The sequence below is a fragment of the Dermacentor andersoni genome, chromosome 1 (genome assembly GCF_023375885.2).
Source record: "Dermacentor andersoni chromosome 1, qqDerAnde1_hic_scaffold, whole genome shotgun sequence".
In the NCBI taxonomy this organism is placed as follows: Eukaryota; Metazoa; Arthropoda; class Arachnida; order Ixodida; family Ixodidae; genus Dermacentor; species Dermacentor andersoni.
In genome coordinates, this window is record NC_092814.1 from 356,810,780 (window position 1) to 356,829,178 (window position 18,399).

The following is an 18,399-nucleotide window of genomic DNA, read 5'->3' on the forward strand; positions in this document are numbered from 1 at the left end:
ATGCAAACGCTCGTATTCCTTGTGAACTGCATCGACGTGGCCGTATCTCAGGCCTAGATGCGATAATGCGCCGTGCTACGCGGCAGCGCCATATCCACGTCGCCGAGCTGTTCCCGACGAATCACTCTCACTATGTGCTAACCGACCTGGATGACTGAATGACTCCTCGATGACTGTTCCACAGTCATCGAGGAGGTCGTCTTCAGCGGCTGTGCGACAGGCACGTGCGGGACGCTGCATGGTCTCGCAGTGTTTTCCTTCCTCGTTTGTAGTCGGCGCGCCACGATGGAGACATCCGAGAAGATCAACTTTGAAGTGGCCGAGTTGGACCTCGAAAACCGCTCAAGAGCGTTGAGCGAATGGATGAGTGGCCAGACGCATTTGTCTGTTGTTTCAGCTGAGCGCGAGGTTGTTGTGCATGTCAGTGTATATTAAAGAGCTTTCGTTAGCTATTTTGGCCACATTGGATGGTTGAACGATGTCACACAATGGGAGAAACACAGGGCCTCAAGTTGCTTAGTAGCTTGTGCCATTGATTATGTGCTGCTTGCTGTCTTTGCAGGCAGACTACCTTTGTGATTATGTATATGGCTGAATGAGGCTTGGACGTAAGACATTACACGTCAAAAAGCTTGCGTAGGAAATTACCTACGCAAGCTTTTTCGACTCTTCTTTGGCCCCATGGCGATCACCCCTTTTCTAACACCTGCAATAATGCAGTGCTCTACTTCACAGAGGACTCGGACGCCAGTTTTGGAGCATGGAGTAACGACAATCATGTACGGAAGATATTCGTACCTTGCAACATTGGTTTTTGTCTTAGCGCGCACATGATGGAGTATTTATTGTCGCTGCCGGCGTCCTCAAACAAAAGCTAGGGAAGGTTGCCGACAAACATTTTGAAAATTTTTGTTAGAGAAGGCAACTCGTGAGGGCTACAGAGGACACACTCAAAGCACCAAACAAGCTCACTGAATTGACTATGTTTGAGCATTCTTTATAAAGATTGATAGAGTAACGTAAATGTATTCCATTACATTTCGGAAAATGCTCAATTGATTTCATGGAGCAGTAATTGGTCACAGTAAAAAATTACATTTTCGGAGGAGAAATTCCTGATTGCTTCCAGTTATTATTTTTTAAAATTTCGGTAACGTGTCGAAGCCGGTGCCGAATAGACAACTTGCTTCTTGCTACAGTCTCGCCTAGTAGACAGCTTAAGTCACTGAATATGTGCCACTGAGTTTGTTCCTGAACAGACACCTTCGGCAGTACGTGTGCAATATCGGAATGTGCCCATTCTCGGCTACTCACCTGTAATGGATGTGCAAAGGGGAATCAAGCGGTATGTATGCACTCCGAATGCACTCCTGTAACTACGAACATCAAATTGACCTAGTCACTGTTCTCCTCAGGTCACTTCATTGCCTCAATGACTCATAGGGAGGACAGCTACTTCTCTATAGCGGCCTATCTTATGTCCAATTCTGGACGAAGGCTTCACCCAGTGATTTCGAATTACTCTGGTTGTGCATTAGCCGCACCCACCTTATGATAGCAACTGTACGTGCTTTTCTTATGACCACTTCTAATCATATACAGCCATTTACTGTATTTTATTTCCAACGAAATACGTTCTCCTGCTGTGAATATTGCACCCCCGGATAACCACACCTTACGTGACTCGCCACATCTTCTTTTTATCCTCATCAGCGGATGTATCATGGACTCGTGTTTTATCATCTAATCTACAACGACGTCTTCGCGTCGTATGACCCCAAGTCTATCAGTTTTCGTGCCACTGCTTCTTGGGCGATATTTACCTCCTTTTCGAAATCATTCGATATCCTGCAACTCAGGCACCTTCGATGACTGCATACAGACAGTGCAGCGCTGAATTGAGAATATAAATATTTCGTGCTAGTTGTATGGAGTTTCTAGTGCTGCGAATATATATACATATATATATATATATATATATATATATATATATATATATATATAGAGAGAGAGAGAGAGAGAGAGAGAGGAAGAACAAATAATTTTCGGTGTGTTAAGAATATTCGCTGGATAATGCATAGTTAGGATTCGATACATAGATAATCATAGATACATAGATAAAGTAAAAAAAAAGAACCAATCCTCAAAAAAGCGCTATGCTCAGTCGATGTGCACCAATGCGCACATCGTGGAGCTTCGATTATGCCAGTGCTACAAACGCAGGCAAAGATTGAAACGGGATTGGGCAGCTTACACGCTTCGGATTTGTTCGAGATAGCATGTAGATGCCTATTTGGAAGCTACGCATAGGCACAGTTTTCTTTGTTTAAACGGGAGCAACTTCTCTGTACGATTTCCAACGTGAGCTGCTTGCTACATGTGCTTCCGGCACGTGCCGCATAAACCAGGTTTTAGCGTTGTGCAACGTGAACATTAGAGTTGTGTTCCAGCACGACAGGTGTTTGTACCCAGGCCGACGAGAGGGCACCATGCAGCTGTCCGAGCGTGTGCCAGTTGGTCAACCAACTCTCCTCAAACCTTCGCTGCCTACGAAACATATCGAGCTATCGCCGCGTGGACTACAAGTTCTGCAATGGCAGCGTTGCCGACGCCTGCTTCCTCCGTGCAGGCCTGTCCCTATGGAACGGATTCCGTTTGGTCATCAGCATCAAGCTACGCGAAATGAGTGCGAAAGGGCTGGCCTGGCATGCTTCCGCGGACGCATAGTTCCGATCGTGTCCAACGTGCAGCGCGGGCAGTCGACCTTCATGGTTCATTGGATTCTCATGGAACAATGCTGCATCGAGTACGTGGAACTGTGTGAGTAGTTCCAGAGCAGTTGCCCTTACGGGACGGACTCAGCCTGAACCTCAACCTTAGATCTTGCTCTCCTTGGGCGTCAGCGTGTACCAGCTGCTTGGCAGCCGCAAGGCTCTGTGCACACTCGAATTCCTCGAGAACTGGATCGACGAGCCCGAAGCCGAGATGCTGATGTGTTTCTCAGTTGTGCTCCGCGGCCTGGGCAGGATCCACGTTGACTGGCTGTTAGCGACGAATGACTCCTAGAACGTGTTGCCCGACCTAGAGTATCTCAGCGCGGTCATCGAGAAGCTCGTTATGAGCCAATGTGAATAAAGCACGAAGAGGACGCCCCACAGGACCATCCTCGGCGACATCGCCCATCGGTGCGCGCTATTCAAGTTGTTCGATATGCTCAACACCGATCCGAACGAGGCTGAGCTCTGGAACCAATCCAGCGCCCTGTGCGTCAGCTCGAACGTCAATATGGTGATCGTCATGTGTACTGCCACCTCCTCGGGTATCCACTTCTCTGTGGCCAGTATTATTTCGCATAGCGCGAAACTTGTCGAAATTTACATCAACACTTGCCGAATGCACCTTGACAACTTAGGAGTGAAGGCGATCGAGGGCAATGCAACGGTGATTAAGCAGTCATTCAGTGAGGTGTGTCTCACCGGCGATTTTGGTTTGCAGCTTTTATACGACACTGCCTTCCAATAGACTCTAACTTCTCTATTCAGAAATGCCTTTTAACTTGAAGCCCACTGTGTACTTGATTTAAATGCCGCCTGTTGTTAACGCACTAAAGCAAACGCAGTGAGCGTCTTCGGTACGTTCGCACGAGACATCATTTATATCAAGTCAAGCATGGGCTTCAAGTTAAGATGCATTTTTGAATACGGGGTTCAAGCTCCTGAGCGTCAGCTAGGTGAAGGAGCCGAAAGAAGTGAATTTCTCGAAGTAAATCGGCGAATGAGACCTGAGAAGAGGGTTCACTTCACCGGCTCCCACATTACCAACGATGACCTGTCTGCAGCAGATCTTTCACGTGTCCTTGGAAGCGCCCAATCTGCCGTCCTGGTCTCTGCTCAAGGGACTCTAATGCGTACTCTGCGACAACGTCAACGTTTCAAGTCACGTGGTGCGGATGAACAGAGTGATCGATTGCAACTTGGCGGTGCGGATGTCCACCGTTTACGCCAGATGTCGTTACCTGCGGGACGTGAATCTGACCTTCACCACGCAGACGTCGCTGGCCGTGACGCTGCTCAGAGAGATTGTCAAGAGCAGCAGCCACTTTTCCCTAATAGGCGGCGGCTGTATGTTCCATTTTCACGTAACCACCGCTTTTAGCGTCATGCTGCGCTCGAGTCGCACCCTGAAGCATGTCGCGTTCGACGTGGTGTTGCCTGAATCTGAGTCATACCCATGATGGAAGTGCCATGAGGACTGTAAACTAACTGGACGGTGTCTGTCGAGCGCGGAAGACTACAAGCACCGGAACTACGAATAAAATGTATTCTAGATAGGCGACGCACATCTAAATAACCTTTCCCTGCTACATCACGCGAGGAGGTTTGTCATGGCTCCTATAGCTCTAACTCCAAGACGGCGGCTGCGTTGTTCTAGAAAGTGAGCGAGAGGCAGGTCTTGACTATCGTCTTCAAAGCCGGTCTGACCGAGGCCGAAGCGCCAAAGGCCACCACTCTCTGATGATGATACATCCTGGTCCTTGCTGGGGTCGTCAGTGAGAGAGGCGAGTGCTGTCATGATCTAGCTGAATGCGACGCTCCTCGCCAGATGGATGAAATTTACTTACGCAGTTGGGGGAAGTTAATGCGGCACTTGAGTATCGAGGATATCCTGCAGACGACCGGACTGCGATGTGTTGACTTCTACGTGTCCCGTGCCAGGTCGCTTTGTGCGCCTGTCACGATTGCATCCTCTGGTCAACAGGAATGCAGTGCATCAAGGCGTAGGACTAGTTTTACATCCAAAGAAAACCGGGATGTGAACCGTTGCCTCCTGCTCTTCTTGGTTATGATCGGCGAAAACTTTTATGCTGCGACTCAGCCTAATGAGGTTCCGTGGGCGATAGGGCTTGTGGCAATAGGTTGTTGCAGCAGTGTTAATGCAAGTGCGTCGTAGCCGAACTCTTCAGAACCTGGCTTTTTACTTCTATGGCAGTTATTTTGGTACAATTAGATAAGGTGTAGTGAAACAAAAATCTATCTCATCGCTGGTCGCATTATCGGGATTTTCGTCTGTTGACATCCAAAGAGGATCACCACCGCTTCTCCTGACTTTTTCTTTTCGGCACTAATTTTTACTTGCATAAGTTCTTGAAAACCATATATTAGTGCTCTATCTTTAGACAAAGAAATTGTCGGCAAGTTGTTGGTTGTTTGTTTGTTTCTTGTAGCTGAGAAATGTGTATTCGGTGTTTGTTTTGTTTAGGAAGAATTCGCCACTGGTTCCTGTCTTAACGTGTCCTTGTGCTTTAGCTTTCAAACAAAATTTTTTACGCACCCAGGAACAAAACTGGTAACATAAATGAGGAATATTGAAGACAAATAAAATTACTCGCAAGAAAGGAAGAAGAAAAGGAAAGCAATGGCTCTTGAAAAACGCTCTACATAGAATTTTTCGGGCGCATTCAATCTAAGGTCTGGATTCGATTATTTATGGTTGAAAGCCCTCTGAGTGGAAAGGGCCGGGTACGCTTGATTGAGAAAAGCCGATAAGGTAGTCAGAAACTGAAATGGACATATGTTGTCAGATGTTGTGGCGTTATGGAGGAAAAGATGGGGGACATAACACGAGGACGTGAGCAGTGTTGCAATATACTCAAGTGCTTGCTGGGAGGAGCATAGAAAAATGGTGGGCATATACTTCACTAACGGGATAGCGAGGCTTGTGACCTGTAGCCGAAAGTAGGAGACAGAAATAAACATTGTGAGAGGAGATGACACGTAAAGCGCAGGCAGCTATTCGTGAAGTAATACAACAGAATAATCAAGCAAAATCAGTATAGGGTGTCCGTTATTCGCACGGAGCGGTATGTTTAGATATCGCATGCTGTAGGCCGTAAAAATATTCATTTCAATACTAGAATACAACCACTACTGCAAGCGCGCTTCTCGCTGCGCTGGACAGACGCTTGGCGGAAGCGCTGGGAAAGGCCTTAATTCTCGAGCAAAGTTAATTTCGAAGTAGCTGACAGGTGTGTGTAAGTATGCAAGTGCAGGGGTCTCGAAATTAAGGGCTTGGCCGCTTTTTCAGGCGCAACGCCTTGGAGAACACTTGCCCACCACTGTACTCGCTGAGCGAGCATCTCAAATTGCTGCGTCCCCTTCACTTAATCTACGGGTAGGTTACACCGATCTGTAAGTTTTTACTGATCCTATAACAGTCCAGTGCATGGTAGAGCGTTTGATTGGTGGTTGCTTCTGCCACATTGCGATTAGAGCGGCGCGCAATTACGCATACGTATCGAGCTTGTGGTGTCCATGCTTAAAGGACAGTAAAGGCAAATATTCAGTCAAGTGAAAGTGACAGATAATTGCTCGAAAATGCCTAAGGTGCCAATATTATCGAGAAGAGAGATTTAGTAATAGAAAAATTCAGGCAAATGGAAGACACTATTTGGGACCCCACCGCGACATTCAACTACTAGGCTCATGAGGTAGCGACTCCTCATTGTAGTTCTTTCACTAGTACTCAACCACTCGTAATAAAAGATCATTGCATTGAAACATATGAGCGAGAAAAATGCTACTTGTCTGCTTCTATTCAATTCCTAGAGAAAAAATATGTTACTGTTCCGTCCATACTATTGATATCTAAGCATAAAATCGAACGATTTGTTGCGATAGGAAATCATTAGCCAGCTCTATGAAGTAGGGTTAGTCGCTTTATCAGCAGCATAGACTGCTGAAAACATTGGCTTGCTAAATAATTTAACAAGCACGTCACGCGCGCACGGACAAATACGGACCCATTTCACACAATGACCGCGGACACTTGCCGTCAGAACGCTGACGTCATGAAGGGCGGCAGCAGCGGCGAGCGAATTCCTCTGGTGCTGCCTCGCGTTTCAACGCGAGTTAGGAGCGCGAGAACACAGCGCATAGGAAGCCATGAGTTATCTCAGGTCCGCTAGCCTTCCAAAGTCGCCGCAGATTGCCTCTAAGAGAGGGCGCGTGCGGCAGTGCTAAGCCGCCGTAGTTGAAGTACAAGAGCTAAGCACTCACCTGCACTCTTCAGCCCCCCCCCCCTCCCCTTTTAGGGAGAGCCTATCTGACCGCTCCCCGCTTTACGGGGGCTTGGGAAGACGGCGCGCACCTCTCCCCCGCCTTCCTCCCTTGCGAGCGTGAGAAGAAAGCGTCGCATCAAGCCACAATCCTCGGTTCACCTTCACAAGCATTCGCTCGCACCTACAGCACCCGGCGGGTGGCCATGGGTGACCTATCTTCGAGGCACTTCAACCTTCTATTCACGTCCCAACGTCCTTGTGTCCACAGCGGCACAAAATCGTGCGTGACATTAACCCCCGGCGGCAGAAGCATCGTCTCGATGCTTCAGGGGGGCGTCAAATCAGTGTGCGAGTTATGGGGCTGTAGTCGCGAAACGAGCACGACATCACATCTTGGTAGGGTAGAAGACGTTGAAGTCACACGTGATATCTCATATGTCAGGCTGGTGACTTGACGAAGAACTCGGTATGGCCCCACGTATCGCGGCGGCAGTTTTTCGCAAAGGCCGACGCGACGGTAGGGTAACCAAAGCAGGACAGGTGACACAGGGTTGAAATGAGCATCCCGACGACGACTGTCGTAACAATGCTTTTGGATAGTCTGAGAAGCCAGAAGACGCGGTCACGGGCAATGCGACGGGATGTGGCCGTGCGAACAATGGCGTCGTGAGCTTAGAACGTGGTAGTGGTGTCATCGGAAGGGAGCAGCTAGTCAAGAGGCAGGAGTGGGTCATGGCCATATAGTAGATAGAACGGCGAATAACCAGTAATATCGTGACGCGACGAATCGTATGCAAACGTCACGAAGAGTAAGGTGCAGTCCCAATCCCGGTGATCATCAGACACGTACATGGAGAGCATGTCCGTGAGTGTACGGTTGAGATGCTCGGTAAGTCCGTTGGCCATTGGGTGGTGAGCCGGCGTGAACATGTCGGACGTTGAGCAAGAGCGAGGAAAGTCGTTGACAAATTTAGAAAGAAAAAAGCGGCCTCTATCAGTGAGTAGCTGACGTGGGGTACCATGATGTAGGTTCACTTCAAGGAGAAGAAAATCAGCCACCTCAGTTGCGCAGCTCGTATGGAGGGCCCGCGTTATGCCATAACGCGTGGTATAGTCCGTCGCAACGGCCACCCACTTGTTACCCGAGGATGAAGTTGGAAATAGGCCAAGGAGGTCCAGGCCGACGCAGAAAAAAGGCTCATTGGGGATGTCTATAGGCTGAAGGTGCCCAACGGGAGACAGTGGAGGCTTATTGCGGCGTTGGTAAAGTTCGCAAGCAGCGATGTAGCTTTGAACAGAGCTATATAGCCCAGGCCAGAAAACTCGCCTGCGCACACGACCGTACGTACGCGAGACACCCAAATGACCAGCGGTGGGCACATCGTGTAACTGCGAGAGAATTGTCGAGCACAGATGCTAGGAAACGTCGAGAAGCAGTTCAGCATCAAGTGGATTCATATTGCGTCGGTGTAAGGTCGCGTCCTGGAGAATAAACACACCGAGGTAATTGTCCTGTTGTTCCGTGGTAAGGTGTTCAATGATGGATAGCGAATATGGGCCGCGACGCTGCTCGTCGGTGATGCGTGAGAAGTCGGAGATCCAAAAAACGCACGTATCTGTATCGGTTTCGGTGCAATTGGGTGGGTCGACAGGGTACGGGAGAGGCAGTCGGCGTCCATATGTAGCCGCCCAGATTTGTAGGACACGGAAGAGGTGTACTCGTGCAGGCGTAAAGCCCAGCTGCCAAGACGGCCTGTAGGGTCTCTGAGTGAGGATAGCCAACATAAGGCATGGCTATCTGTCACGGCGGTGAAATGTCGACCTTTACAGGTAAGGATGGAACTTAGCAATGGACCAAATAAGGGCCAAGCATTCACGTTATCTTATGGAGTAGTTGTGCTATGGTGGTGAAAGAAGACGGCTAGCATATGCGATTACGCGATTCGTATCCCCGCTGTCATTGGGACAAGATAGCGCCAATGCCATGACCGCTTGCATCAGTGCGAATTTTTGTGTAGGCATGCGGATCAAAATGACCCAACACGGGTGGAGCGATAAGGCGACTGATAAGCGCTGAAAACGCTGCAGCCTGGTCGGGTCCCCAACTAAAAATGGCGTCCTTTTTGAGGAGGTCTTTGAGAGGACGAGCGATTTCAGCACACTTCTGGATAAATCGCCAAAAATAGTAACACAGCCCTAGGAAGCTTCTGACATCGGTAGAATAACGCGGAAGTGGAAACTCACCAACGGCACGAACTTTATCAGGATCAGCTGGACGCCAGCAGCGTTAACCAAGTGACCAAGCACTCGTATTTGGCGGTCGCCGAAATGGCCTTTTGCAGAATTGTGTTGTAGGTCAGCTCGCCGAAAAACAGCAAGAATAGCTTAGAGTCGGTGGAGGTGGCTCTCAAACGTCGGTGAAAAAACAATGAGGTCATCAAGGTAGCAGAGGCATGTGGTCCATTTGAATCAGCGCAGAAGAGATTCAGTCTTGCGCTCCAAGGTAGCAGGGGCATTACACAGTCCGAAAGGCACCACTTCAAAATGTAGAGACCATCTGGGGTGACGAAGACCGTCTTTTCGCGATCTCGTTCATCCACTGCGATTTGCCAGTAACCAGAGTGCAAATCAATCGACGAAAAATAACTGGCACCGTGTAAGCAGTCCACCGCGTCATCAATACGCGGAAGCGGATACACGTCCTCTTTGGTAATCTTATTGAGGTGATGGTAATCGATACAAAATCTCTAGGTTTTGTCTTTATTTTTAACCAAAACGACAGGTGACGCCCATGGACTGCAGGAAGGCTCGATAATATCTTTGGAGAGCAATTTGTCCACCTCCGTTTGGATCACCTTGCGTCCAGCCGCAGACACACTGTAGGGCCTCCGGTGTATACGAGGAGCGTCACCAGTGTGGATGGGATGGGTGACGACACGCGTTTGAGCGAGCGGGCGATCGCCAAAGTCAGAGATGTTTTCATAGGATGTCAGAATGTGGCGAAGGGCGTCGGCCTAAGCAGGTCGTAGATCAGTAGCTATAATTTGCGTAAACTTGTCGTTGCGTGAAGTAGGAGAGGCCGAAGCTGCTGCAGTGTCAAATCCTGGCTCGGGTGTAAGAGCAGCTACTCCACAGCCTTCCAAAGGGGACAGCACAGCGAGATATACACCTTCAGGAAGCACTTGCAGGCACGAACCAAAGTTCAGAAGAGGAAAACATGCTCCATTGTTGACAAGAGTCACAATTGAGCTTGGTAGTGTTATACGACGTGCGAGGAGGACGCCGCAAAGTGGGGACACCACGTAAGGACCATCTCCAAGTGGTGGAGAAGGCGACATGAGGACGTAAGTCGCAGCATCAGGTTGCAGTCAAACAAATTCAGTAGAACGAAGTCGGGATATGCGGTTCTCGGTCGGGTCGGCAGAGTAATGGGGCAGTTCAAGGCGAAGGGTGCCGGTTGCACAGTCAATAAGTGCTGAATTGGCAGTCAGAAAGTCCATTCCAAGAATCACTTCATGGGTACACTCGGCCAGTATACAGTGAACAGGACGAACACTGGACGGCCGGCAATGGTAACACGGGTGGCGCACATTACCATCACGGCTGTTGTACTGCCATTAGGTACTCGGACGGGAGGCGACTCGGCAGGTGTCAGGAATTTACGGAGACAGCTACGAAGATCTGATCGCATAACCGACATCTGAGCGCCAGTATCGATGAGGGCTTGAACGGGTACATCATCAGCGAAAGTTTCAACGAAGTTCGGTCGAGCAGCAGGGGTCAGCAGAGGTTTTGCACTCCCAGTCATCAATGCAGCCTCACCTCCGGGGCCTGCATTGCTTAGTTTCCCGAGAAGCGGCCCGCGTAGGACGGGGACAAGGGACGTCGAGGTGTAGGCAAACGGGACTGACGGCGTTGCGGCGAGTGCGAGCGGCTAGAGGTGTTTCCCCGAGAGGGAAGTCCGGGTTCCAGAGAGGGGCCACACAGGCCGAGGGTCTCGGTCGAAGCGGCGATCAGCATACGGTCGAGGTGAGGAGTACCAGCGGCTACTACGGCAGTGGCGGGAGATGTGACTGACCCAGGAACAAGCAAATCAGATTGGCCTGTCATCGGGTGTTCGCCACTCAGTGGGGTTCCGATATCGATTCGGGAACGACTGTCGGGGTGCAGCAGAAGCAATCACAGGAGTGGTAGGGGAAGGACGTGGGCGGACGGCAGACTGGATTGTGATAGCGCCGACAGGCGTCATTCAGTGTTTGTTATCAGAAGCGGATAAGCAACTGCCAGCGCGTATAAGAAGCACGCGCTGTTCCGAATAAAGCATTCTCTGTTCCGGAGTCCGTTGGTGTACTTGCTCGTCACGCTGCGCGCCTGCGCGCATCACCGTCCGCGCAGTGCACAACACATGGCGACGAGTATGGGATCGACGCAAGTGGCTTCCCGGGACCACGGTGGATGCTGACAACAAGCGGGCCAGGCAACCAGGCCAGGGCGGCGGAACCTCGAGGAAACGGCAACATCTCAAAGGTGGGAAGAATCGATTGCTTCGACGAGAAGGCCGAAAGTTTTGACTCGTACGTGGAACGGTTCGAGTTGTATGTGGAGGCAAATGAAGTAGCCGACAGCAAGAAATTAGCCGTATTCTTCACGGTCGTAGGACCGAAATCATACGCAATACTGAAAAACCTGCTCGTACCGCATGCGCCGTCCAGTAAAACGTACGATGAGGCTAAAGCGGTTCTGAAGAACCATTACTGCCCCGGAAAGCCATCGTAGCGGAAAGGTGCAGATTCAACCGCCGTGCACAGTACGAACAAGAAAGCATGACAGACTTCATACTCGAGCTGAAGAATTTAGCCAGAAGTTGCGCATTTGGTGACTTTCTTGACCAAGCCTTGAGGGACAGGCTCGTAGCAGTGCTGCGATGCGCGGACACCCAGCGGGAGCTGTTTGCGGCTGACGCCGGGGTTGTCACCTTTGAAGGGGCTTGCAAAATTGCTCAGAACTGCGAAATGCATCTAAGCAGTCGCAACAAATTAAGTATGACGAAGCAGCTCGTCAGACGGACCTGACAGCTGAAAGCAGGCAAATGGCAAGCTCTCAGGTCAACAATGCCCCGTCAGAGAGGACCGCAGGCGAGCAGTCCGGACAGAACCGATGGAATGTTTCCGATGTGGAAAAAACCACTCGGGCAGAACATGTCGATACCGCAGGTACAAGTGCCACAACTGTGGCACATAAGGTCATCTCAGGACGATGTGCAGGCGGCGAACCGAACCATGCAAAGAAGTAAATTCGGTGGACGACTCCATGGAAGAATCGGATAATGATTTGCAGATTTGTAGTATTCCCAGCAACAAGTCCGCGTATTATGTTACCGTGGTTGTAGAGGGCCACAACGTGACCATGCAAATAGACACGGGCGCAGCAGTGACGGTGATGCCAAAGGTAAGATTTATCAGCAGAACTGGGCGCACCTGCCTTGGAGGCGGTGGCTGATCCGTTAAGAACGTACATGGGCGAGCTTGTCCCAGTTCTTGGTTCGGTCGACGTGCAAGTAAAATACAACAAGCAGACTTGCGTCCTTCCCCTGATAATAGTCGATGATGCAGGAAAGCAGTGGTCGTGCCTACTGGGAAGAAACTGGCTGAGTCGACTAAGGGTAAATTGGAACGAAGTCACTGCCATAGGGTCAGTGGACATTGTAACTGAGCTGAAACAGAAATTTGCGCCTGTTTTTTCGAAGGAGTTAGGACCGATTTCCGGGTTCAAAGCGCAAATACTAATAAAACCGGACAGCAAACCCGTGTTCTGCAGAGCACGTAAGGTACCTTTCGCTCTTGTTGAACCAGTGGGAAGGGAGCTGGATACTTGGGAGGAAGCCGGCGTCGTGAAGCGGGTAACACGGAGCGATCGGGCAACGCCCTTGGTCGCGGTGCCAAAAGACGGAGGGGCAGACGTCCGGTTGTGTGGTGACTATAAGCTCACTGTGAACCCCGTGCTGGAAGCAGAGCATTACCAGCTTCCGCTACCAAAAACTTGTTCGCACCTTTAGAGGGCTTGAGTGTTTTTTGAGTTTTGGATCTAGCCTTTGTATACCAGAAAGTAGAGCTATACGAAGACTCCAAGTCACTTTTCACGATAAACACGCATAAAGGGCTCTTCCAATACTAGCGTCTGCCCATTGGCATTGTAAGAGCTCCGGCAGTATTTCAGTCGCTTATGGATAGAACTCTCAGTGGTATTCCTCACGTAGGATGCTACATTGATGATGTAATCATTGGGGGTACCACCACGTCGGACTGTCGAGAGCGGTTAGAACAAGTACTGCAGCGGTTTCAGGCCCACAATGTAACTCTTCAAGAGGAAAAGTGCAAGTTTTTTCAAAGGGAAGTTCGGTACCTGGGCCACCGGATATCTGCAGACGGAATCCAGCCTTTGGGATCAAAAGTTAAAGCAATTACGGCTGCACCAGAACCCTCAAATGCAACGGAATTGAAATCATCCTTGGGCATGGTGACCTTTTATTCCAAGTTCCTGTCGAACTTGGCGACCGTGGCAGCACCGCTGTACGCTCTATTAAAGAACGGCCTGTGGTGGCACTGGTCCAAAGAATGCGCTGCTGCTTTCCACAAAACAAAGAAGCTGCTCACGTCGAGCCCAGTACTCTGCTAGTACAACCCAAAGTGACCGCTTGTACTCAGTTGCGATGCATCCCAGTACGGACTGGGCGCAGTGATTTCGCATGTGCAAGCAAACGGGGGCGAAAGGCCAGTTGCGTTTGCCTCTCGAACATTATCCGCAGCGCAACGCGCGTACTCTCAAATTGAAAGAGAAGCGTTGGCCATAATATATGGGTTGAAAAAGTTTCATCGATGTCTGTACGGCCGTCGTTTTACGCTTTTCACGGACCTCCAGCCGTTACTCGGCATTCTAGGTGCCTGCAAGCCGGTACCAACTTTGGCTGCTGCGCGCATGCCACGATGGGCGCTTATCCTGGCGGGATATCGTTACGAGCATAGATATCGGAAAGGGTCACAAATGGAAGTGCCCGGTGCGTTATCGAGATTGCCACTTGGAAGTCAAGCAAAGGATGAAGAGGCCGACTGTTTAGCAGTTTTTGAAACGGCGCCGCTGTCGGCCAGAGATGTCGCCAAGGCTACGAGACAGGACAAAGTGCTGTGCAAGGTTGCTGAACTTACTCTTAGTGGATGGCCACTGCAAGTAGAAGCCGAGCTACGGCCATACCACACCAGACGCATGGAACTATCGCTAGAGCAAGGATGCGTGACATGGGCTAGCAGGGTCGTTGTTCCGCCAAAACTGCAAGAATATGTGTTGGCATTACTGCATGCTGTGCACCCTGGAACAGTCTGAATGAAGATGTTAGCTCGCGGCCTAGTGTGGTGGCCTGGGCTTGACGCAGCCATCGAAACCGTCGTGAAAAGTTGCAAAATCTGCCAGGCAACGCAGAGTAGCGCTCCCCGCGCCCCTTTGGAACCCTGGCCATTTCCCGCTCGCTGCTGGCAAAGAGTACACGTTGATTTTTTTCGAGTGCGAAGGCGCTTCATTCTTGCTGTGTGTCGACTCTTATTCGAAGTGGATTGAGGTCTTTCACATGAGATCGACAACGGGCTTGACCACCATTGAACGGCTTCGTACCCTCTTTGCTGCATACGGGTTGCCGGAACAGCTTGTGTCCGATAATGGCACCCAGTTTACGGCGCGTGAGTTCAATGATTTTCTCGAGTCATGGGGAGTGCGTCACACGTACAGCCCATCTTATCACCCGCAGTCTAATGGAGCAGCTGAGAGGTGTGTGCAGACAGTAAAGAAAACTTTGCGCAAGCAACTACTCCACGATAGCGCTTCCGGCAGCCACAGGACGCTACGAGAACGTCTAGCCATTTTTTGCTTGCCTATCGGACAACTCAATGCGCAGTAACGGGCCGTTCAACAGCCGAACTGTTTCAAAAAGGGCGCGGCGTACAAAGATGTCCCTGCTAAAGCCATCATTTCAAGAAGATATGCTAAAGGTGCAACAAAAGTCCAAGGCTCAACGCGACCGAGGTCGCTCTCCATGGCGCTTCTTCAGGGAAGGGGACCGCGTCTACGTTAAAACTGTCAGAGGGTAGAGAACAGCGTGGACAGAAGGACGAATAGTGAAGGTCATTACTATTGAAGGTCAGGTGACGTACTTGGTGGACACGATAAGCAAAGTGCATTTCGTTCACGTTCATCATCTGCGTCTGGCCAGCTGTTCCTAGCACGCAGATACGTCTACCCCATGCCAGTCTTCCCAGCTATCCATTCCAGAGCACCTGCCATACTCGGGCCCCCAGACAGTCTCGGCGGGTATGCCTGGGAGCACGACAGGTGTGCCCGAGCAGGACCAGCCCATGGAGGGAGACTGTCAACCAATGGGTCAACGAGAGCATCTTCAAATACGTGCGGAGGATGAGGCAACCGTTCAGCCCACGACCCCCACACGAGCACGGCCCCTATGCCAGGCACCCGTCTAGGCCGCGTCACCTAAGCCCCCTGCCGTACCACGTAGAACTTCACGACAGCGGGACCAACCCGTTCTTTACGAGTCGGAGGACTTTCGCAAAGGAACTTACATTGTTGGGAAAGGAATGTGATAGCGGCGACAGGCGTCGTTCAGTGTTTGTTATCAGAAGCGGATAAGCAACCGCCAGCGCGTATAAGGAGCACGCGCTGTTCCGAATAAAGCATTCTCTGTTCCGGAGCCCGTGGGTCTACTTGCTCGTCACGCTGCGCGCCTGCGCGCGTCACCGTCCGCGCAGTGCACAGCGTGGATGTCCATGCTTCGAATTTCTTGGCGCACAACAGCTTGAATGAGCGATATGGTCATGCTGTCATGGGTATGGGGGCAGTGAGAACTTACAGCCATAGCCTCAAGTCCGCGACGGATGACCTGCGTCAAGCTTGGCGTTGTAGGCCAATGTGACGCCGGGGTGTCGTTGCAACAGGAAGCGGCAGCCGTATTCGGAAGTCGGTCGAAGCGTTGTACGATGCGTTTGCTCTTCGCTTGCTCAAAATTCTGGCATTCGTTAATGATGGATTCAACTGCTGAGCAGTTCCTGCAAAACAGGAGGTTGAACGCATCGTCCGCGATGCCCTTCAATATGTGTCCAACCTTATGGGCCTCCAGCATGTCGGCGTCCGCTTTACGGCAGAGAGCTAGAACGTCTTGAATATACGCGACGTACCATTCGGTTGATGTCTGGGCACGAGACGCTAGCTATTGCTTGGCCTCCATTTGACGTCCCATAGGTCTTCCGAAAAGATCGCGTAGCATTCCCTTGCAGGAGACCCAGCTTCTAATGTCGGCTTCATGCGTCTCGCACCATACCTTCGCGGTTCTTTCCAAGTAAAAGATCCCGTTGGCCAGCAAAACTGTGGCATCCCACTTGTGGTTCTTCCCGACGCGCTCATTCGACGTCATCCAGCCTTCGACGTTGACCTTGCCAGTGCCGATGAAGATTCCCGGGTGACGTTGGTGGGTTAGCATTATTTCCAGTGGTGTCTCAGCGCGGAGGCAGTGTCAGCGGCAGAGGCAGCGTCAGTAGCCATAACGATGTGACGCGCGCTGCGAAGATCCAGGGCCGGCTTGTGGCGAGATTGCCCTGCACGCACCTCCACCAAAATGTTACGGGTAGAATATATATGTATTTGCAATATATGCAGTTACAATGTTGTAGCTCAGTGGCCAGACGGGGTAGCACCATCTACCTATCTTCGAGACACTTCAACCACCTCTTCCCTTCCCAACGTCCTTGTGTCCACAGCGGCACAAACTCGTACGTGACACTATTAAAAAAGAGAGATAGCTAGGATATTCCCAAAATAACAAGAACTTGCTGGCGCAAACCACCGCCCCATTTAAGAAGGTGCGCTCATAGCATCCACCGATCCATCCCGATGGATATAAGCAGACCCCTACAGAATCATTGTTCTCTTCAACGGAGCCTTTAATTGGCACGAATTAAACACGCAATGCGACGTTTCTCGAATGATATTTTACTATGAGTAATATTTGCCTTTAGTATCCCTTCAGAGGGGCCCCTTGCCACTTTTTATCGAAGTGGAGAAATGCATGTCAAGTTAAATTAGCCTCTTTCAGAAATACTTTGCCGCTAGAACTACCTCATTGCGTACAGCAAAAGTGGAATTGTCAGCAATCGAACCCTCTTCGCGGTGCTTCCGCTCCTTTTTCAATGCATTGCACTGCGAATTCTTCGGAGGAGCTGGGCATGCCCACAACGCTCCGCCTACTCATCGTCACCGTTGCGCGAAGTTCAAATGTCATTTTGGATGTTCGCGTAGACGCCACTATTTCCGATTTTTGCGCCAACGACGCGCCAAACGTGTCAAAAGGAGTTGTCCTCAGCGAGACGAGACGGTCACTACAGGAATAGCCCTACTGTTGTGCGCAGGCACGACTAAAGGTGGGTGCCAAACAGAAAATCTGGGGGCTTTTTCTCCCGCAATATCTTACTTTGCCTATGTATTACGGAGTAGAAGTTTATCTGCTCGTTTTGTTTGCGTTTGTCCCTAGGCGTGCCCGCATTGCGGAGTGAGGTCGTGTCTCCTTGGATGTTGATGGCGCAGTACGATGGCGTGGAGGACTGTCGGCGCAATTGCTCGCGCTGACCATGCCCGAGCGCGAGTTTATTTACGTTCCCACGCTGGCTCCCGGCGCGGTGAACCAGGTGAAGCAGTGGACACTCATGCCCCATTGGGTGATCGCTGTGTCTGAAGGTACGTCGGACAGACCTTCTCGAGCCTGGTGTGCTCGTGCTGAGTCATTCACGCCGGATTATATCTTTCTCGTGCCTCACGGCGACCTACTTGCAAAATAACATCACTCATTTTCCCGGGAGAGCAGTAGGCGCCGTACCATAGACCGGGGCTGCTCTCCTCGAGCGGTATCTTAGCTCGTGCCAGGGTTTCCGTGTGCTGTTCTCCGTGACCTATGAAAAGCATTTTTTTTAATGATCCCCTTCGTGATCAAGTTCCGGAATTCGACCACTTTGTCCGTGAAGTCAGGAAAAACACGAAAGACCGTCAAGTTGTCATACTGGCATATTTGAACGCTCCACATACAGCATGGGCTTTTCCAAACACCACCAAGAAGAGAGCCCGAGTGCACGACACTGCCCAGCAACGCAGGCTTACCTTCTGGAACGACCTGCTACAGGCCACGAGAGTCGGAAACAGTGTCTCCAAGGACACAAACCCCGACCTTACCTTCACAGCGAACGTTGACTTGGTCGAGTGGAGTCGACTCTCGGAGACGCTCGGAAGCGAACACCACA

The 18,399-nt window shown here is 50.7% G+C and overlaps 1 protein-coding gene across 1 annotated transcript in view; it reads left to right on the top strand.

Moving 5' to 3' along the window:
• Nucleotides 1–285: 285 nt before the first annotated feature.
• LOC129381177 (uncharacterized) overlaps nucleotides 286–18,399 on the top strand; it is a 34,693-nt gene continuing 16,579 nt past the window's right edge. Inside the window, exons 1-4 of the mRNA XM_055063819.1 lie at nucleotides 286–420; nucleotides 2,881–3,044; nucleotides 4,006–4,121; nucleotides 11,379–11,584. Of these exons, the coding sequence (XP_054919794.1) occupies nucleotides 286–420; nucleotides 2,881–3,044; nucleotides 4,006–4,121; nucleotides 11,379–11,584 (621 nt within the window). The remainder of the gene's footprint in view (nucleotides 421–2,880; nucleotides 3,045–4,005; nucleotides 4,122–11,378; nucleotides 11,585–18,399) is intronic.